The 21,396-nt window shown below is 54.1% G+C and overlaps 1 protein-coding gene across 7 annotated transcripts in view; it reads left to right on the top strand.

The window, feature by feature from the left end:
* Positions 1-18,446, top strand: part of LTBP4 (latent transforming growth factor beta binding protein 4) — a 34,894-nt gene extending 16,448 nt beyond the window's left edge. For 3 of the 7 annotated variants that reach the window (XM_035283995.3, XM_035283988.3, XM_035283993.3), the window contains 18 exons: positions 146-388; positions 859-984; positions 1,080-1,199; positions 2,072-2,200; positions 2,409-2,534; positions 3,293-3,415; positions 3,689-3,820; positions 6,558-6,689; positions 6,769-6,894; positions 8,909-9,055; positions 11,337-11,594; positions 11,877-11,948; positions 12,622-12,750; positions 12,951-13,097; positions 14,436-14,588; positions 15,453-15,833; positions 16,471-16,623; positions 18,041-18,446. In XM_035283995.3, the coding sequence (XP_035139886.1) occupies positions 146-388; positions 859-984; positions 1,080-1,199; positions 2,072-2,200; positions 2,409-2,534; positions 3,293-3,415; positions 3,689-3,820; positions 6,558-6,689; positions 6,769-6,894; positions 8,909-9,055; positions 11,337-11,594; positions 11,877-11,948; positions 12,622-12,750; positions 12,951-13,097; positions 14,436-14,588; positions 15,453-15,833; positions 16,471-16,623; positions 18,041-18,189 (2,846 nt within the window). In that variant the 3' untranslated portion in view covers positions 18,190-18,446. The remainder of the gene's footprint in view (positions 1-145; positions 389-858; positions 985-1,079; positions 1,200-2,071; positions 2,201-2,408; positions 2,535-3,292; positions 3,416-3,688; positions 3,821-6,557; positions 6,690-6,768; positions 6,895-8,908; positions 9,056-11,336; positions 11,595-11,876; positions 11,949-12,621; positions 12,751-12,950; positions 13,098-14,435; positions 14,589-15,452; positions 15,834-16,470; positions 16,624-18,040) is intronic. The other 4 variants (XM_035283991.3, XM_035283994.3, XM_035283992.3 and 1 more) reach the window with 3 other exon arrangements.
* Positions 18,447-21,396: the final 2,950 nt, after the last annotated feature.

The following is a 21,396-nucleotide window of genomic DNA, read 5'->3' on the forward strand; positions in this document are numbered from 1 at the left end:
AAGATGTAGAGTCAGATCATGGTGACAAGGAGGAATAGTGATGGGGTCAGGGGGACAGAATTATGGAGGGTGGAAAGCCAAAGTGACAGAGGTCAGAGGGGAGGCAGAGGGGAGCAAGCGACCCTGGGTCCCCTTCCCCGTGCAGATGTGGATGAATGCACCCAGAGCCCAGGCCTCTGCGGCCGAGGGGCCTGTGAGAACCTGCCCGGCTCTTTCCGCTGTGTTTGCCCGGCTGGCTTCCGGGGCTCGGCGTGCGAAGAGGATGTGGATGAGTGTGCCCAGGAGCCACCGCCCTGTGGGCCCGGCCGCTGTGACAACACGGCAGGCTCCTTTCACTGTGCCTGCCCAGCTGGCTTCCGCTCCCGAGGGCCTGGGGCCCCCTGCCAAGGTGAGGGTGCTAAGCTTAGTCCCACTACACCACTGTTTGCTGTGGGGACTGGAGAGAGATTATTGAGGGGCAGAGGGGCAGAGGGGCAGAGTGATGGGGCTCAAGGATGGAGAACAGGGGCTGAGGAGGGATGGGGGCCTCACTCCAGAGTCTTCTCTCCTTTCAACGAAATAAGATAGTGCTCCCCATCCCTCCTCCCTTTTTAAAGGATACTCTTGTGCTTATGGGAACTCTAAGGAGGGATCACCTGAGGCATGGAAGGCAGCATGGAGTTGGTGCCTTAGCCCCATCCTAGTAGCTGAAGAGGCTATTGAATGGGGACATAAGGAAGGTGTCTGTCCTCCTGGGAAGGAGCAGCCTGAACCTAGTCCAGGAGGCTGGCTCAAGACTGGAATGCTGGGATGGGTGGCCATGGCCATGGGGATGGGTGCAGGTCCCTTTCTCAACCCCATTGGTCCTCTCTGCCCCAGATGTGGACGAGTGTGCCCGTAGCCCCCCGCCCTGCACCTATGGCCGGTGTGAGAACACAGAAGGCAGTTACCAGTGTGTCTGCCCCACTGGCTTCCAACCCAACGCTGCTGGCTCTGAATGCGAGGGTGAGCCTGGGGAGGGAGGGAGGCATGTGTGTGTGTGTGTGGGGGGGGGGGCATTGGGCCGCTTCTTCAAGGCTACCCTCTCCCCTGCCCCCCAGATGTGGATGAGTGTGAGAACCACCTGGCATGCCCTGGGCAGGAGTGTGTGAACTCAGCTGGCTCCTTCCAGTGCAGGGCCTGTCCTCCCGGCCACCACCTGCACCGTGGCAGATGCACTGGTGAGACCAGGCCCTGGCTGTGACCTTGGGCCTGCATCATGACCCCTGACCCTTGACCCAGATCACAACTGTGACCTGGCCTATAACCTCCTGACCTGGACCTCAGTACCTCCCTCCCCAGGGCCTGTGACACCTGACCCTGACCACAACTCTTGACCCTGAATGTGACCCCTGAGACCTAACTTTACACTGACATTTGACCCTAACCATCACCCTTGATAGTCTCTGCCCATACCCTGATAGCAATTGTGACCCTCCTGACTCCGGCCCTGAATGTGACCTGTAACTCCTGAATTTGACTGTGACATTTGGCCCTAATCATAACCACTCACCATAGCACTGACCATAACCTTGACTGTGTGACTCTTGGTCCGGTCTCTTTCACTGCTTGTGACTATTCTTGGAATCCCTTCTCTGGAACCTGGTTGGGTTCCTGATCCCTGACCCTGGCTCCTGACTTGAGGCAGAACTCTGGACCCTGACTGTAACCTCTGACCCTAACTGGACTCAGATTCCAGTAACTGATTCTGACCCACGGTTCAGCTGAATCCCATCCAATGATCCTGGTTTATAATACTTGACTGGTCCCTTACCCTAGTTCATTTCTGATCCCTGTCTAATCCAGAGTCCCTCCTCCTGACCCCAAAATCTTGATACAGACAGTTCCTAGAAACCTAGACCCACAAAACTAGTAACCGTGGTCCCCAGAACCCGGGAACCTGGATCAGCCCTACCCACCTCTGCAATAGAGCCCTCCCTCAGTCTCCAACTCACCACACTTCCCACCACCTACCCCAGACCCCCTACTCCAAGAGGATTCGTCTGGTATGTCCCTAGACTGGACCCTTTCTGAACCCCCCCACCCCCCACAGATGTAGACGAATGCAGTTCGGGTGCCCCCTGTGGTCCCCACGGCCACTGCACTAACACGGAAGGCTCCTTCCGCTGCAGCTGCGCGCCAGGCTACAGGGCGCCGTCGGGTCGGCCGGGGCCCTGCGCAGGTGAGCATCATAAGGACCTGCCAGAGAGTCTCGGAGTGGGGCCTGGGTTCCAGAGCAAACCCAGCTGGAAAGGTGGAGGCGGGACCATGCACTGTGGGAGGAGCTTAGAAACCTGCCATTGGCGGGGTCGGGGTTATTGCGTTGTGGGCGGGGCTGATGCCTGGGAGGGAGGGTTCCATGACTCCGCCCAATCTCCCGCAAACTCTAGATGTGAACGAGTGCTTGGAGGGCGACTTCTGCTTCCCTCACGGCGAGTGCCTCAACACCGATGGCTCCTTTGCCTGTACTTGTGCCCCCGGCTACCGGCCCGGACCCCGCGGAGCCTCTTGCCTCGGTTCGTACCAAGGCTGGCCCTGGCCCTGGAAAGGGTGGGCTTAGGGCAGGAAAAGGCGGGAAGGGGAAAAGAGGGCGCAAAGGGGAAAACGAGTTTTTGGCAGGGGTCCTTTTTTACTTATTTATTTATTTATTTGAGTTTTTCTAAGTAGCATCTCAGAGAAAGCTTTTTTTTTTTTTTTTTTGGAGACAAAGTCTCACTCTGTCGTCCAGGCTGGAGTGCAGTGGCCAAATCTCCGCCCACCGCGACCTCCGCCTTCCGGGTCCAAGCGATTCTCCTACCTCAGCCTCCCTAGTAGCTGGGACCACAGGCGTGTGCCATCACGCCCGGCTATTTTTTTTTTTTTTTTCTTTTTCTTTTTTAGTAGAGGCGGGATTTCACGGTGTTAGCCAGGATGGTCTCGATTTCCTGAGCTAGTGATCCGCCCGCCTCGGCCTCCCAACGTGCTGGGATTACAGGCTTGAGCCACCACACCTGGCTGGCCGGGGTCTTCCAGCACGATTGGGTGCAGCTGGTGGGAGTCTAGAGGCAGTGAGGGGGAGGGTATGGAGGGCGGAGTCTGGGTATTTGGGCAGTGATTGGAAAAAGAAGCTGGTTAAAATCCGTCGGGGGGCGGGGCTTGCAGCGACTTGGGGGCCTGAGGCAGGTTGGGGAAGGCGTAAAAGGTCTAGGAGCGCCGAGGGGCGGCGGAGTGGTGTGGCCTGGAATGTCTGGCAGAGGGGGAGTTGGGCCGGGCTTTCGGACGCCCTGTCCCGCAGACGTGGACGAGTGCAGCGAGGAGGACCTTTGCCAGAGCGGCATCTGTACCAACACCGACGGCTCCTTCGAGTGCATCTGTCCTCCGGGACACCGCGCCGGCCCGGACCTCGCCTCCTGCCTCGGTGAGAGGCCCCGCCCCGGCCTGATCCCTCCTCCCTCCGACTCTGCGACTCGCCCATTGTCTTCCAACCTCTGTCTTTCTTCCTCCGCTTCTCCCCTCCCCTTACCTCCTTCCCCCGCCTCCTCTCCTAGCTTCCCCATTTCTCTACTCCCCTCTTCCCCTGCCCTTTTCTCTGCTTCCCCGGCCTCCCCCTTCTGACTCTCTTCTCCCGTCCTTGTCTCCCTCATCTTGCCTCCCTGCTTCCCACATCCGACCACCCGACCTCCCTCCTCAGACGTGGACGAATGTCGCGAGCGGGGCCCGGCCCTGTGCGGGTCGCAGCGCTGTGAGAACTCCCCTGGCTCCTACCGCTGTGTCCGGGACTGTGATCCCGGGTACCATGCGGGCCCCGAGGGCACCTGTGACGGTGAGCCTACCCCCAGCCCCCTCAGCCAGCGCTTGCAATGGGGTGCTGGAGGCTGCTCTCTTGGGGACCGAGGAGGGGCGCCCTGCCTCCCGGACTTAGGGAGAATGAAATAAGCCGCCACCGTGTCCACGTATTTACTTGTGTCTGGATCACAGCCAAGCCTCGCTTCCAGCCGCAGCCCATTTCACCTCTGCAGTTGAAGCCAGGTCCACATTTTAGGCTATGCCCCCAGGAAGACACCTCCCCAAAACTGTTAGGTCCCGCCTCTTCCAGTCTGCCTCTGGATTAAAACCCCCTCTTCAGGCCCCTTGTCTTCCTAACAAAAATTCGGACGCGCTGTTTCCCCGCCCTTCACCACTTCTACTTCCAAAGCCTTCCCTCCAAAGAGGCCCAATCCCGGCGGCCCTGGGCCCCATCCTTTCCCAAGGTGAAATTCTCCAAGCATCGCCCCCCACCCGTTTAAGCCCTGCCTTTCCTGGGTCTTTCCAGGCGCAACACATAGGCCCGCCCCTCCTAGCTCTGCTCCGCCCAAAGACCCGCCCCTTGCCTTCTCTTACTTTCCAGGCCTTCCCTCCCGCCCGCCTATTTCACCACTCCAGAGTGGCAGGAGGGTGGGGCTAATCTTCCACACAGTATATATATTTGGGGAGGGGGGGTGATGGCGTGTGAGTCCGCATCTTGTGGAATACATGAAACAAATCATCTGTGGGCTGCCGTTGACTCTGCTAGATCTCTGACTCAAGGAAGTCTAGTTTCATGAGATCTCATTCATTCCACAAGAATTCATTAAGCACCTACTCTATGCCAGTGTCTGGAACAGGAAATAAGTGTGCAACAGAAATAAGTTATATAAAAACCCCTGCCTTCCTGGAGTTATTGTGGGAAAAGTGGAGATAATAAATTCAAGATTTATACAACAAAAAACTGAGGGGCACCTACTATGTGTCGGGCACTGTTCCTGACACAAATCCCTACTATTGTCGAGTTTGCATTCTAGGGAGGCGACAGTTGGCATGCCAAAAATGCATATGTATAATGTCAGGTTTAGGAAGGAAAACAAAGGACAAATGGGACAGATGACAGAGCAGTGCTGGGAAGAGTGCTAGACCGGCTTGACCTAGACCCCTGAGGGAAGTGAGGGAGGTAGCCAAGAAGCTAACTGAGGGGAGACTCACTGTTCATGGTGGAGGGAACAACCAGCGCAAAGGCCCTGAGGCGGGACCATGCTTTTGAGAAACGGCAGTGAGGACGTAAGAGTTATCAAAAAAAAAAAAAAGGCTGGCGTGGTGGCTCACACCTGTAATCCAAGCACTTTGGAGGCCAAGGTGGGTGGATAACCTGAGGTTGGGAGTTCATGACCAGCTGGACCAACATGGTGAAACCCCATCTTTAAAAAAAAAAAAGCCTGTAATCCCAGCACTTTGGGAGGCCGAGGCAGGTGGATCACGAGGTCAAGAGATCGAGACCATCCTGGTCAACATGGTGAAACCCTGTCTCTACTAAAAATACAAAAAATTAGCTGGGCATGGTGGTGCATGCCTGTAATCCGAGCTACGCAGGAGGCTGAGGCAGGAGAATTGCCTGAACCCAGGAGGCAGAGGTTGCGGTGAGCCGAGATCGGGCCATTGCACTCCAGCCTGGGTAATGGGAGCGAAACTCCGTCTCAAAAAAAAAAGTTATCAAGTGGCCAGATGCAGTGACTCACGCCTGTTATCCCAGCATTTTGGAAGGCCAGCATTTTGGAAGGCAGAGATGGGTGGGTCACCTGAGGTCAGGAGTTCGAAACCAGCCTGACAAACATGGAGAAGCCCCATCTCTACTAAAAATACAAAATTAGCCGGTCGTGGTGGCACATGCCTGTAATCCCAGCTATTCAGGAGGCTGAGACAGGAGAATTGTTTGAACCCAGGAGGCAGAGGTCGCAGTGGGCCGAGATCACGCCATTGCACTCCAGCCTGGGCAACAAAAGCAAAACTCCGTCTCAAAAAAAAAAATTATCAACTATGCTGGGTGTAGTGCCCATGCTTGTAATCCCAGCTACTCCAGAGGCTGAGGTGGGAGAATTGCCTGAACCCAGGAGGTTGAGGCTGCAGTGAGCTATGATCCTGCCACTGCACTCCAGCCTGGGCAACAGAGCAAGACCCCTGTTTAAAAAAAAAATGGGCAGGTATAGTGGCTCACACCTGTAATCCCAGCACTTTGGGAGGCTGAGGCAGGTAGATCACTTGAGGTCAGGAGTTCAAGACCAGCCTGGCCAATATGATGAAACCCCATCTCTACCCCACCCCAAAAAAATGGCTAGGTGCAGTGGCTCACACCTATAATCCCAGGATTTTCAGAGGCCAAGGTGGGCGGATCACTTGAGGTCAGGAGTTCGAGACCAGCCTGGCCAGCATGGTGAAACCCTGTCTCTACTAAGAATATAAAAATTAGCAGGGTGTGGTGGTGCACACCTGTAGTCCCACCTGCTCCATAGGCTAAGGCAGGAGAATTGCTTGAACCAAGGAGGCAAAGTTTGCAGTGAGCTGAGATTGAGCCACTGCACTCCAGCCGGGGCAACAGAGTGAGACTCCGTCTCAAATAAGAAAGTTACCAACACTGTTGATCTTTAGAAGCTCAGGCTCCTAGAATACCAGATTTCTAAAGACATCTTAGTCTTGGGGACTGGAAGTGGTGTTAGGAACTTCTGAATTCAGCCCTTTGACTCCCCTTTTATCTCCTCCATGTTCTCCTGCAGATGTGGATGAGTGCCAAGAATATGGTCCCGAGATTTGCGGAGCCCAGCGTTGTGAGAACACCCCTGGCTCCTACCACTGCACACCCGCCTGTGACCCTGGCTATCAGCCCACGCCAGGGGGCGGATGCCAGGGTGGGTGTCCATCGTGCATCGGGTGAGATGTGGAGATGGTGGAAGGTCTAGAAATGGCCTGATTGTCTGGTGGTTGCAGATGTGGACGAATGCCGGAACCGGTCCTTCTGCGGTGCCCACGCCGTGTGCCAGAACCTGCCCGGCTCCTTCCAGTGCCTCTGTGACCAGGGTTACGAGGGGGCGCGGGATGGGCGTCACTGCGTGGGTACGGGGCTTCAGGGGGTGGATGGGACCAAAGTGGGTGGGAGAGGTTGGTTAGGCCCTGCCCCTCCCCATATATCTGAACAAATGGAAACTTTGGGGTTGTGGAATTTAGACGTTGGAACATAAGATCATCTTCATGCCAGGCACGGTGGCTCACGCCTGTCATCCCAGCACTTTGTGAGGCCAAGGTGGGCAGATTTCCTGAGGTTGGGAGTTAGAGACCAGCCTGACCAACATGGAGAAACCCCATGTCTACTAAAAATACAAAACAGCTGGGTGTGGTGGCGCACGCCTGCAATCCCAGCTACTTGGGAGGCTGAGGCAAGAGCATCACTTGAACCCAGGAGGTGGAGGTTGTGGTGAGCCGAGATTGTGCCATTGCACTCCAGCCTGGGCAACAAGAGCGAAACTCCGACTTAAAAAAATAATGTATAAAGTATATAAATGTGTAAAGCACTAATCTTAAGTGTTTATAAACACTAATTTTTCCTAACAGCTTCTGAGGGAAATTTCTAAATGCGAAGCAGACTGAGAGAATCGTAGAGTGAACGTCTGCCTATTCACGATCTAGATTATATTAGCATTTTATTATAGTTGCTTCCTCACATAGCTCTTCATTAATGCATCTAAGTTTTTGGACAGAGTTAAATTGCAGGCACCAGTCTGCTTCCCTGTAAACTCTTCAACAGGCGTGTCACCAGAGTTCTGTATGTGTTTACAGGTACTGAAACAGGTTTTCTTCTTTTTTTTTTTTTGAGGTGGAGTCTTCCCCTGTTGCCCAGGCTGGAGTGTGGTGGTGTGATCATAGCTTACTTCAGCCTCTAACTCCTGGGCTCAAGCCATCCTCCCTTCAGAACTCAGCTCCTGAGTAGCTGGGACCACAGGCACACACAACCATGCCTGGCTAATGTTTTTAATTTCTGTAGAGATTAGGTTTTTTGGTTTTTTGTTTTCTTTTTTTTTGGAGATGGAGTTTTACTCTAGTTGCCCAGACTGGAGTGCAATGGCACAATCTCAGTTCACTGCAACCTCTGCCTCCTGGGTTCAAGCAATTCTCCTGCCTCAGCCTCCTGAAGAGCTGAGATTATAGGCACGCACCACCATGCCCAGCTAATTTTTTGTATTTTTAGTAGAGACAGGGTTTCACCATGTTGACCAGGATGGCGTCGATCTCTTGACCTCGTAATCCACCTGCCTCAGCCTCCCAAAGTGCCAGCTAATTTTTTATATTTTTAGTAGAGACGAGGTTTTGCCTTGTTGGCCAGGCTCGTCTTGAACTCTTGACCTCAAGTGATCTGCCCACCTTGGCCCCCCAAACCACTGGGATTGCAGGCATGAGCCATTGTACCCTACAGATATTTTCACTTGACGTTCAATTTATATACAGTGAAATGCAGGAATCTTAATTATGCATTCTGTAAATTTTCACAAATGCAAACACAACAGGTTCTATTTCTTTAAAGGGAATTAAAACTATAAAGCCCTGGGATATATTGGAACTCCAGGCATAACTGGAGCCAGGAATTTTAACAAGGCTATTTCTGTCTTCTGTGAGTTCTGCTTTCTTTTACTGCATGATTTTCAGGCAGATTCTTTTTCACAACGACGAAGGTGGCCCTAGAACCTCTGGGCTAACATCCCCAGTTGGCAACCCTAGAGCTAAAAATGGAGGTTCGTTTTCAATATTTCTAGCAAAAGTGTCAGGCCTGGCTTTGATTGACCCAGTATGATCACTTCCTGTCTCTGAAGCAGAGACATGCAGCCATCTGTTTGGTTATTCCTGGAACCTGTGCCCTCCTCTGAGTAGATGTAGCTCCACTCAAAGCACAGGGTTAAAAACAGGAGCGCAGGGGTCCCAAGGAAAATTCAGGGATCATCACTAAAAGAAAAGCAGATGATGGGGTTTGGGCCATTAAATATACCCATTATATTTAAAAGCTCAGACTTTGGGACCTTTGGAATCATAGAAACTTATAACCACTCAGTCCCTCTCCCCTGTTTTCTCCTGCTTACAGATGTGAATGAGTGTGAAACACTCCAGGGTGTATGTGGAGCTGCTCTGTGTGAAAATGTTGAGGGCTCCTTCCTCTGTGTCTGCCCCACCAGCCCGGAGGAGTTTGACCCCATGACTGGACGCTGTGTTCCCCCCCGAACTTCTGCTGGTGAGACTGATGTGTCTATTTAACTGATGGCTGCTGGCCCTGTGAGAAAACGATGTGATCTCATCATTCCTGATATGGATAGCTACCATCAGTTAAATACTGTTGTTTTAAACATTAACAAAAAACACATAGGTTAATATGGATAGTGAGACTGTGTCAGGATAACTAGGTCCTGGCCTTGACTCTACCAGATTCTTTCATTTAGCAAATGTTCACAGGGTATCCACTGTGCTCAGGCCATCTTCTGGGCACTGAGGACATAGCAGTGACCAGGCAGGATTACTGCCTGTCCTCAAGGGGCTCACAAGCCAACGGGCCAGATAGAGAGATCAACAAGGCGGGGAAAGCCCGGGGGTGGGTGGGTTTGGAGGAGGCGCCGGGCCCAGCATGAGAAGAGGGTTGGGGAGGGCTTCCTGTTGGAGAGGACATCTGAATGGAGAGCTGCAGGATGAGGAGAAATAAACCAGGCCCGATGTGTGAGGACGGCATTCTGGGCAGAGAACATAGCAAGGGCAGAGGCCTGGCAAAGCCAGAGAATTTCTGGCTTGTTAGAGGAACTGAAACAGGTTCAACATGGTATGATTTAGAGAGCAAAGGAAGGGCTTGGGAGAGATGGGACCAAGGGAAGGAGGCAGGTGCCCAATCATGCTGACTTACCACAGTAAGGGAGGGCACTGGCACCATGGAACGAATTTCAAGGTTTTTTTGGAAATTTTTTCTTGAATTTTTTTGAGACAGGGTCGTACTTTCACTGCGGCTGGAGTGCAGTGGTGAGATCGCAGCTCACTGCAGCCTTCACCTTCCATGCTTAAGGAATCCTTCAATCTCAGCCTCCAGAGTAATTGGGACTACAGGCGCACACCATCATGCACGGCTAATATTTGTATTTTTTGTAGAGACATGGTTTTGTCATGTTGCCCAGGCTGCAGTATTTTTTATTTTTATTTTTTTGAGACAAAGTTTCACTCTTGTTGCCCAGGCTGGAGGCTCAGTCTCAGCTCACCGCAACCTCTAACTCCCGGTTTCAGGTGATTCTCCTGCCTCAGCCTCCCAAGTAGCTGGGATTACAGGTGTGCACCACCATGCCTGGCTAATTTTTGTACTTTTAGTAGAGACAGGGTTTCTCTATGTTGATCAGGCTGGTCTCTAACCCCCGACCTTAGGTGATCTGCCCTCCTTGGCCTCCTAAAGAGCTGGGATTATAGGTGTGACCCACTGTGCCTGGCCTAAGTAAATAACATTTAAAAATTTAAAAAGCCAGGCACAGTAGCTTTCTTCCCCCCATCTAGGGGTCCCCAGCATCTGTTGTGGGTATCTTTACATCTATGAGGACCCACTGTTTAGCTCCCACTTATAAGTGAGAACATGGTATTTGGTCTTCTGTCCCTGCATTCATGTGCTTAGGATAATGGCCTTGAGCTGCACCCATGTTGCTGCCAAGCCAATATTTCCTTCTTCATGGCTGTGTAGTTTTCATGAAAGGGTTTTGAGCAGTAAAGATAGAATCAGATTTTGAAACCTCCCTCTGCCCACTATATGAAGGTGATTGCAGTGGGTGATGCTGGAGGCTGGGAGCTCAGGGAACAGACTAGGGCAGGGGCCTGGAAGGAGAGGAGAGGGTGGAAGAAAAACCCACATGGACAAGCTGCGGCTGCCTGGGTGGGAAGCTGTGTCCAAGACAAGGCATAGGCTGTTTGTTCGTTTTGAGATAGAGTCTTGCTGTGTTGTCCAGACTGGAGTGCAGTGGCACGATCTCGGCTCACTGCAACCTCCACCTCCTGGGTTCAAGCGATTCTCCTGCCTCAGTCTCCCAAGTAGCTGGGATTACAGGCGCACACCACCATGCCCAGCTAACTTTTTGTATTTTTAGTAGAGACAGGGTTTCCCCATGTTGGTCAGGATGGTCTTGAACTCCTGATCTCAAGTGATCCTACCACCTCGGCCTCCCAAACTGCTAGGAGTACAGGCAGGAGCCACTGCACCTGGCGACAAGGTGAAGACTCTGAGCCAGTTTGGAACACACCAGATAAGAGACCCAGAGAGGAAGCCAGGAAGTCCCCTCACCACCCACCCACGAAGTTAGCTGCAGTGACGGGAAGGTGTGAGGTGGGGAGGCAAGAGACCCAGAAACACAGTGGGAGAGAGACAGACAATGACAGAGGAGTGTAAGAGGTGTGAAGTCTGGTTCTCTTTCCCTATCCGTTGGCCTCAGTTCCCCATCTACGACGTGGCAGGGTTGGGGGTTCATCTCACCCTGGACTAAAGCCCCTTGTCTCCTCAGGCACATTCCCAGGCTCACAGCCCCAGGCACCTGCCAGCCCCGGTCTGCCGGCCAGGCCACCCCCGCCTCGCCGACCCAGCACACCTAGGCAGGGCCCTGTGGGAAGTGGGCGCCGGGAGTGCTACTTTGACACAGCGGCCCCAGATGCATGTGACAACATCCTGGCTCGGAATGTGACATGGCAGGAGTGCTGCTGTACTGTGGGTGAGGGCTGGGGCAGCGGCTGCCGCATCCAGCAGTGCCCGGGCACTGAAACCGGTGAGCATAGGCTGATGGGGATACAGGGCCAAGGGCTTGAGTGGAAATACTGGGTGGGGTGTGGGCCTGGAACAGGGGACACATTTGGACAGGACACTGAGGTACTAGTACTGTCAGGGGAAGGGTGAACTGCCGGCCAGGTGGGCACAGGTGGGCATGAGGTTGAGAGGTGGGCACTAACAAGCATGGGGCCAGAGTGACTTTTGTGACAGGTGGGTACAAGCAAGCTGGGACTGGGGCTGGGGCTCTGGTGTCCTGGCTCAGGCTTGTCTCTGTGTGTAGCTGAGTACCAGTCATTGTGCCCCCACGGCCGGGGCTACCTGGCGCCCAGTGGAGACCCAAGCCTCCGGAGAGGTAAGGCCAGCCTTTGACCCTGTACCCCCTCGGCTCTGAGGCCCAGCTCTGTCTCTGTTTTGCCTCTCTGTCTCGCAGCCTTTCTGCTTCTCTGTGTCTGTCTCCCCCATCCCACCCGTCCTCTGTCTCTTTCTTTTTTTTTTGAGATAGTTTTGCTCTTGTTGCCAGGCTAGAGAGCAATGGTGCGATCTCGGTTCACTGCAGTTTCTGCCTCGTGGGTTCAAGTGATTCTCCTGCCTCAGCGTCCTGAATAGCTGGAACTACAGGCACAAGCCACCATGCCTGGCTAATTTTTATTTTTATTTTTTTTAAAGACGGGGTTTCACTATGTTGGTCAGGCTGGTCTTGAGCTCCCGACCTCAGGTGATCCACCCGCCTTGGCCTCCAAAGTGCTTAGATTATAGGCGTGGCCCACCATGCCCGGCCAATTTTTTTGTATTTTTAGTAGAGACGGGGTTTCACCATGTTGGCCAGTCTGGACTCCAGCTGACCTCAGCTCATCTGCCCACCTTGGCCTCCTAAAGTGCTGGCATTACAGGCAGAAGCCACTGCTCCTGGCCGCTCCATCTTTCTTTCCCTCTTTACTTCTTGGTCTCTAGCACCACCTCTGTCTTCCCTGGCTATGCCCTGACACCATCCAGCCACCCCCATCTCTCTCCTTGCTTTTCCACAGATGTGGACGAATGTCAGCTCTTCCGAGACCAGGTGTGCAAGAGTGGCGTGTGCGTGAACACGGCCCCCGGCTACTCGTGTTACTGCAGCAACGGTTACTACTACCACACACAGCGGCTGGAGTGCATTGGTACGAGCCCCACCTCCCCCAACCCCGGCAACTCTCCTCAACCCCTAGCCATGCCAGCTCCTCTCTGGAGTGTGGCCGCCACCAGCGGGAAGTCCTTCCTGGAGTCTAGACTTCCCAGCATACTGCCAATGTGCTGGGAAGAGAGATGGGAAAGGGGATGGGGAGCTGACGGGGAAGCCTCCTAACCACCCTGTCCCTAGATAATGACGAGTGCTCTGATGAGGAGCCGGCCTGTGAGGGTGGCCGCTGCATCAACACTGTGGGCTCTTATCACTGCACCTGCGAGTCCCCGCTGGTACTGGACGGCTCGGGGCGCCGCTGCGTCTCCAACGAGAGCCAGAGTCTCGGTAATCTCCAAATCCACTACGCCCCTCCCGCGCCTTCCAGGCCCTCATTCCCTTGGCTCAGCCTCATACGGGCAACCGGGCCGGCCGTGGCTTCGCGACAGCCACGCCCTCCAAAGGCCACGCCCCACGTTCCTGGCTCGGCCACGCCCCATTGGGCCGCCACTCACCCTCAGTCTCTGTGTCTGTCTCAGGCCAGCTGGCCAGGTGGTTAAAGGCAAAAGTTTGAGAGGCAACCTTTGCATGTCGCCTCTTGGACCCCGGCTTCCTTTCTGCACACTAGGTGAATAGCCCCTACCTTACAGGGTGTCTGAGGAATTTTATTTTTACGGACAGGTTGGAGCGTGGTCTTACTAAGTGCCACGAGTGCTACCTGTTATTTCTCTGTCTCTTTCCAGCTGTTTGCGGATTTCTGTCTTTCGAGTTTTCTCTGAATTTGACACCCTGTGGATCTTGGTTTTCATCTTTCTCCTGCCTGTGCATCTTTGTTTTCCTGTTTTGAGTCTCTGGGCTGTTTGGATGTATTTGTCTCTCTTGGGTCTTTTTTCTCCTTTTTGTCTCTGACTCTTTCCCTATCTTTAGGCCTCTGACAGTTTCTCTTGAAGCTGTCTCTTGAATACTCTGTTGTTTCATTTTTGAGACAAGATGTTGCTCTGTCGCCCAAGCTGGAGTGTAGTGGCATAGCTCACTGCAGCTTCGACCTCTCATGCCCAAGTGATCCTCCCACCTCGGCCTTGCGGTAGCTGGGACCATAGGAGCCTGCCACCACACCTGGCTCATTTGTTTTTTTTAATGATGGGGTTTCACCATGTTGCCTAGGCTGGTCTTGAACCCCTAGGCTCAAGCGATCCACCTACCTCAGCCTCCCAAAGTGCTGCGATTCCAGGTTCTAACACCCTCTCTCTGTCCATCTTGCCACCTCTCTTTTTGCCCACTGTCCCAACCAGTTTTATCTAATTTCCTGTGCCTTCAGCACTTCCCCCCCTTACACTGAGATGTCGGACATTGCTCAGAGAAGCAAAGCAACTGGCCCTAGGTCACACAGTCCTTCAGAGGACTTGGGTAGAGCCCTCTCAGAGCCTACCTCCCAGTCACTGGACCGCTTCTTCTGCCCTCTCCTCCTATATGACAGTTTCAATCCAGAGACTGGATTGAGATTCCTTGTTCCTCAGTCCAGAACCCTGGAGCAACCTCGGAGGAATTCCGGAGTTAGATCACAGCTGATGAGAAGGATTTGTTGACAGGCAGAGGGCAGCTGGGCTGCTTAGCAGGGGAGGAGCCCAGCCCCTGGGAGGACCTGAGTGCCAGGCCCACTCTGATGCATGTTTTCTCCACCTGCAGATGACAATCTTGGAGTGTGCTGGCAGGAAGTGGGGGCTGACCTCGTGTGCAGCCACCCTCGGCTGGATCGTCAAGCCACCTACACAGAGTGCTGCTGCCTGTATGGAGAGGCCTGGGGCATGGACTGCGCCCTGTGCCCTGCCCAGGACTCAGGTACTGGCATTGGTCTAGGCTGAACTCAGAGGCCTTGCCCTTTGGGCTCCAAATCCAGGCCCTCAGATCCCCAGTCTCTCCCCAAACTCGGCCCCCTTAGACCACCCCCATGTGGCAGCCCATCCCAAAATCTTGGTCCCCAAGTCACTTTCCAAAGACTTCCAAGTCTCAGCCACAGACATCCCTGACTCAGCAGATCCTACAGTACCAGCCCCACAGACCCTCAAGTCTGGTCTCTCATACCCTCAGCTTCTGGTCTCTAGAACCGCAAGACCCAGCTATGAGATGTCCTCCCCTGAATCCTGGACCCTTAGACCTGAAAGACCAGTTGTTCAGACCTCACCATCCTGGCCCCAGACCCCATGGTCACAAGCCCCACAGACCTCCAGGTCTCATTGCCTTGGACGCCACATGTGGGTGCCTAAGGCTACGACCCACAGCCCCAGAGATTCCTGTCTTGGTTCCTACAGTGCCTGAGTCCCTCAATCCTCCACCCTTAGGAACCCAGTTCCAAAGACCCCAGTCGTGGGTCCTCAGCCCTCCAGGTTCCAGTGGCTCAGACCCTCTCCCATGCGTCCTGCCCACTTGGGTCCACGGAACACCCCTATCTAATTTCCCTAGTCCTAGTTCCCCTGGGTCCCTCAAATGCCAGCCCCTCAAACCCTGATTCTTAGCAGGCTTCATAACCCTTGACGTCAGCACATCTGAATCGCAATCTTAGCCTTTAGCTTCTCAGTGCTGGCTCCAGAAACCCCCAAGCCACTTAGGACCCTCCCCCTTCTCTCCTCTTCCCAGAGCGGGTACGTGAGTGGTGGGTGTAGGGGCTAGCGGGGGCTGATTGTTTGCCTTGGCTTCTCTTCCCAGATGACTTTGAGGCCCTGTGCAATGTGCTACGCCCCCCTGCATATGGCCCCGTGCGACCAGGTGGCTTTGGACTCCCCTACGAGTATGGCCCAGACTTAGGTCCACCTTACCAGGGCCTCCCGTATGGGCCTGAGTTGTACCCACCACCTGTGCTACCCTACGACCCCTACCCACCACCACCTGGGCCCTTTGCCCGCCGGGAGGCCCCTTATGGGGCACCCCGCTTCGACATGCCAGACTTTGAGGATGATGGTGGCCCCTATGGCGAATCTGAGGCTCCTGCCCCACCTGGCCCGGGCACGCGCTGGCCCTATCGGTCCCGGGACACCCGCCGCTCCTTCCCAGAACCTGAGGAGCTACCTGAAGGTGGCAGCTATGCTGGTGAGTACTGCCAGCGGATCATGAGACTGAGATGGGGGTGAGGAGTGCAGAGAGACAGAGAGGAGGGAGGGAAACAGGAGGTGGGAGGAGAGACAGAACGCAGGCGCAACTCGAGAGAGCCACGGAGAGGTGCCTGCAGCCCAGCAAAGAAAGAGAAGGCAGGCCAGACGCCGTGGCTCACACCTGTAGTCCCAACACTTTGGGAGGCCAAGGCGGGCAGATCACCTAAGGTTGGGGTTTCGAGACCAGCCTGACCAACATGGAGAAACCCCATCTCTACTAAAAATACAAAATTAGCTGGGCGTGGTGGTACATGCCTGTAATCCCAGCTACTCAGGAGGCTGAGGCAGGAGAATCACTTGAACCCAGGAGAAGGTTGAGGTGAGCCGAGATCATGCCATTGCACTCCACCCTGGGCAACCAATGAAATTCCATCTAAATGAAAAAGAGAAGGGGGCAGAGGGAAAGCTGGCAAGAGAACGTGGTAAGTCTAGTGGCCCCAAAGCATCCGCCACAGCCCTGGAGTGGGATGGACAGTATAGACAAGGAAGACAGAGCCAAGGACATGCACCCACCGTGGTGGGTAAGGGACAGAAGGCAGGGATCTCAAGTCACAGTGTCCCCTCATTCCCCACAGGCACTCCATCTGAGCCCTATGAGGAGCTGGAGGCAGAGGAGTGCGGGATCCTGGACGGCTGCACTAACGGGCGCTGCGTGCGCGTCCCGGCAGGCTTCACCTGCCGCTGCTTTGATGGCTACCGCTTGGACATGACCCGCATGGCCTGCGTTGGTGAGGGGTGGGCCCGGGGCCAGCATGCGAGGGGAGAGGCGGGGCTTGTCCAGAAAGGGTGGAAGCCCTGACTAGAGGGGGCTGGTCAGGGATGGGCCAGGCCAGAGGGGAGGAGTAATTCTTGCACCTGGATGGGGATGGACTGAAGAAAGGCGTGGTCAGGGTGGCACTGGGCTAGGGCTGGGCCTTGAAGCAGGTGTGACTTGCAGTACTACCTGGGGCAATTTGCAGGACCTCTTTGAGAGCCTCGTCCTTCCCACCTGTAAAATGGGAATATTAAGTCTGCCAAGTTTGCATGGTAATAAAGCCGAGCAATTAAAATCCAGACCTCGGCCAGGCCCGGTGGCTCCTGTAAAACTGAGAGGCCGAGGTGGGCGGATCATCAGGTGAGGAGCTGGAGACCAGTCTGGGCAATATGGTGAAACCCCGTCTCTACTAAAAATACAAAATTAGCTGGGTGTGGTGGCACATGCCTGTAATCCCAGCTACTTGGGAGGCTGAGGTAGGAGAATCACATGAACCCAGGAGGCGGAGGTTGTAGTGAGCCGAGATCACACCACTGTACTCCAACCTGGGCAACAAGAAGGAAACTCTGTCTCAAACAAAAAAGAACTTGAGGGGGTCACACAGACCTCAGGCTTAGTCCAGCCGCTCTGGATAGGTCACTGCCCCTTACCTAATTTTTCTCAACTGAAAAATGGGTACAAAGATCTCATTCGTAGAATTGTGAACACTAACGTCGATTTACAATGACACTGAGACATACGTACAAATGGAGGCACATGGGTAAAATGAACACATGGGGTATTAGAAGGACAAACTTAACACTCATAATTAAAATCATGCGTGCACATTTGATGTGCTGACACCATCATCGGTGTTTTTTCTCTGGAGACAGCGTTACCCTGTTGCCCAGGCTGGAGCGCAGTGGCCCGGTCTCAGCTCACAGCAACCTCTGCCTCCAGGGTTCAAGTGATTCTCCCGCCTCAGCCTCCCGAGTAGCTGGGGTTACAGGCATCTGCCAGCAGGCCTGGCTAATTTTTGTATTTTTAGTAGAGATGGGGTTTCACCATGTTGGCCAGGCTGATCTCGAACTCCAGCCTCAAGTGATCTGCCAGCCTCAGCCTCCCAAAGTGCTGGGATTACAGGCGTGAGCCACCGCGCCCGGCCATTATTTTCTTAACAAAATCCTAGTGCTGTGTGGGCCACCATACCCATGTTACAGAACAGCAACTGAAGTGCAGAGAGGTTCAGCCACCTGCCTGGGCTCACAGCGCCAGCAGGTGGCAGCTGCCCGATTGGAATCCAAGCGAGAGGCTCAGCATCTGTGCTCCTCTGTTTCAAGAGCTTAAGGGACTGGGGAGGCGAGCTTCAGGGGCCCCAGCCTTGAGCAGCAATCCCTGTCCCCGCTCCGCAGACATCAACGAGTGTGATGAGGCGGCATCCCCGCTGTGCGTCAATGCGCGCTGCCTCAACACGGATGGCTCCTTCCGCTGCATCTGTCGCCCGGGATTCGCACCCACACACCAGCCGCACCACTGTGCGCCCGCGCGGCCCCGGGCCTGAGCCCGGCACCCACTGGCCGCCCACCCATGCCTGTACATGTGGGGCTCCTGCCGCTCATCCTGTAGCCTGCTTCTGCGCATGTGCACGGGGCCGCCCGCCCGGACCTGGAATAGGGGCCTACGGCCACCTGGAAGCCCTGACGCCCTGCAGTGCCCCCCACCACCCAGCAATGCCATGGTCCCGGGCCTGGCCCAGGGGCCCTTTCACATTCCCTGCCCCTTTTATAAAATTTTCCATTAAAAACCACCTATTTTGTATCCTTTGCCTCCACCTGCCTTTCTGTTTCTCAAAATCTAGCTCCCGTTTATGCTTTGAGTCACTAAATGACATTGCCTTCCCATCTGACCCCTAGTTTTGTGTGTCTGCCTCTCTTGGTCTCCATCGTCTTTCTGTCTCTGTCAGTCCACCTCATCTTCTCTGACTCTACGTCTTTTCATCTCTGTTTCTGCATGCATCTTTCTCTTTTCCCTTCTATTGTGTCATTCTTTCCTTAATCTCAAGAGTAATCTTGCCTCTGGATTTTTTTTTCCGAGACAGAGTCTTGCTCGTTACCCAGGCTGGAGTGCAATGGTGCGATCTCGGCTCACCACAACCTCTGCCTCCTGGGTTCAGGCAATTCTCCTGCCTCAGCCTCCTGAGTAGCTGGGATTACAGGCGCGTGCCACCATGCCCAGCTAATTTTTTGTATTTTTAGTAGAGATGGGGTTTCACCATGTTGACCAGGATGGTCACGATCTCCACCCGCCTCGGCCTCCCAAAGTGCTGGGATTACAGGCTTGAGCCACCGCACCCGGCCGATTTTTGTATTTTTAATAGAGACGGGGTTTTGTCATGTTGGCAAGGCTGGTCTCAAATTCCTGGCCTCAAGTGATCCACCCATCTTTGCCTCTCAAAGTGCTGGGATTACAGGTGTGAGCCACTGTGCCCAGCTTTTTATTTTATTATTTTTTTGGAGATGAGGTCTCCCTATGTTGCCCAGTCTGGTCTCAAACTCCTGGGCTCAAGTGATCCTCCCACCTTGACCACCTAAAGTGCTGCGATTATAGGCATGAGCCACTGTACCAGGCCTAGAAGTCATAAGCTATCCCTGAACACGTGGTGCAAGATGAGGGAGCAGGAGTCCCTCGAGGGCCAAACCCAGACCTGAAGCTCCAGCTGGGAGTTGGCTGTGGATGGAGTATGAAGCGGCAGTCCTGGCAGCTAGAGGTGGGAATGAGCTGTGTGTGTGATGGCCAAGGGCCCAGCACGGACCTCCTCCATGCCCCGGCCTACATTGGCCATGTTCCTAGCCCAGAATCCTCCGCCCCAAAACACAAGAACAGCTCCCCAGGTGTGGTGGCTCACGCCTGTAATCCCAGCACTTCAGGAGGCCAAGGCAGGCAGATCACGAGGTCAAGACATCAAGACCATCCTGGCCAACACAGTGAAACCCCATCTCTACTAAAAACACCAAAAATTAGCTGGGCGCAGTGGCACGCGCCTGTAGTCTCAGCTACTCAGGAGGCTGAGACAGGAGAATCGCTTGAACATAAGAGGTGGAGGTTGCAGTGAGCCGAGATCGTGCCACTGCACTCCAGCCTGGCGACAGAGTGAGACTCCGTCTCCAAAACAAAAAATGAAAACAGCCTAGATCAGCATAAACTCAGGGCAGGGGTAGGCTTAGGGGATCATGGGTGAAGGGCCACTGGCACTGGGCCAAACTGGAAAAAAACTACATGAGACATTCTTTACCCACCTGTCAATGCCCGTGTCCCCAGGGTTTCAAACTCACATGCTGCAGAGACCAGACCTGGAATGTTAGTGGGAAGCAGGGAAGACTGAAGCACACATTACATTGTGCCTGCAGCTTGGGCAGTCTAGGAAGGGGAACTCTCCCAGTGTTAATACTGTTTTTGGCCTGGTGCAGTGGCTCACAACCATAATCCCAGCACTTTGCAAGGCCAAAGCGGAATGATCACTTGAGCTCAGGAGTTTGAGACCAGCCTGGGCAACATAGTGAGACCTCCATCACTACAAAAAAGTAGCTGGGTGTGGTGGCACATGCCTGTAGTCGCAACTATTTGGGAGGCTAAGGTGGGATGATTGCTTGAGCCTGGGAGGTGGAGGCTGCAGTGAGCTGTGACCGTGCCTCTGCACTCCAGCTTAGGTGACAAAGGCAGACCCTGTCTCCGAAAAAAGTTTTTAATGTCTATTTTTAATAATTACCTGAAATTATTTTTTTTTTTGAGACGGAGTTTCACTCCCATTACCCAGGCTGGAGCGCAATGGCGCAATCTTGGCTCACTGCAACCTCCGCCTCCTGGGCTCAGGCAATTCTCCTGCCTCAGCCTCCCGAGTAGCTGGGATTACAGGCACGCGCCACCATGCCCAGCTAATTTTTTGTATTTTTAGTAGAGACGGGGTTTCACCATGTTGACCAGGATGGTCTCGATCTCTTGACCTTGTGATCCACCCGCCTCGGCCTCCCAAAGTGCTGGGATTACAGGCTTGAGCCACCGTGCCCGGCCAATTACCTGAAATTATTTAGTTGTGTCCCCACCCACTGACTACTCATTCATTCAACAGATACTTTCCTGCTTTGTAGTAAGTGAATTCAAGGAATACAAACTTCAACCCAGCCTTATGGGGTGGGAGGCAGGGAGGGCTTCCTTGGAACTGGAAACTGATTACTGTAGGTAAATGAGCTGAAAGGGGTGGAGGCACCTGTAGTCCCAGCTACTCTGGAGGCTGAAGCAGGAGACTTGCTTGAATCTGGGAGGCAGAGGTTGCGGTGAGCCGAGATGCCACTGCACTCCAGCCTGGGCAACGGAGGGAGACTCCATCTCAGAAAAGAAAAAAGAAAGCAGTAAAGAATCATGTTCCAGGTAGAGGGAAGAGCACTTCCAAAGGCCTAGAAGTAAGCAAATACCTGTTAGATATCAGGCCTGTGCTGGACACCAATGGTGACATTCCTGGTGCATAAGAAATCCCAGGCCCCTGACTTCATGGGAGACACCCACACACCACCACACATGACAGCCTGTGCTGTACGGGGCAGGCACAGGCAGGGGTCAGGCTGAGGTGGGGAGGATCAGAGAGAATGTGTGCCCAGAGGAGACCCCTGACCCAGTCCGAGAGATGATCAGGGAAGGCTTTCTGGAGAAAGAGACACAGCTCTGAATAGTTTCTGTTTGGAGGTCTAGATCCCTTTGAGAATCTGTTGAAAGC

The sequence above is a fragment of the Callithrix jacchus genome, chromosome 22 (assembly GCF_049354715.1).
Source record: "Callithrix jacchus isolate 240 chromosome 22, calJac240_pri, whole genome shotgun sequence".
Lineage (NCBI taxonomy): Eukaryota > Metazoa > Chordata > Mammalia > Primates > Cebidae > Callithrix > Callithrix jacchus.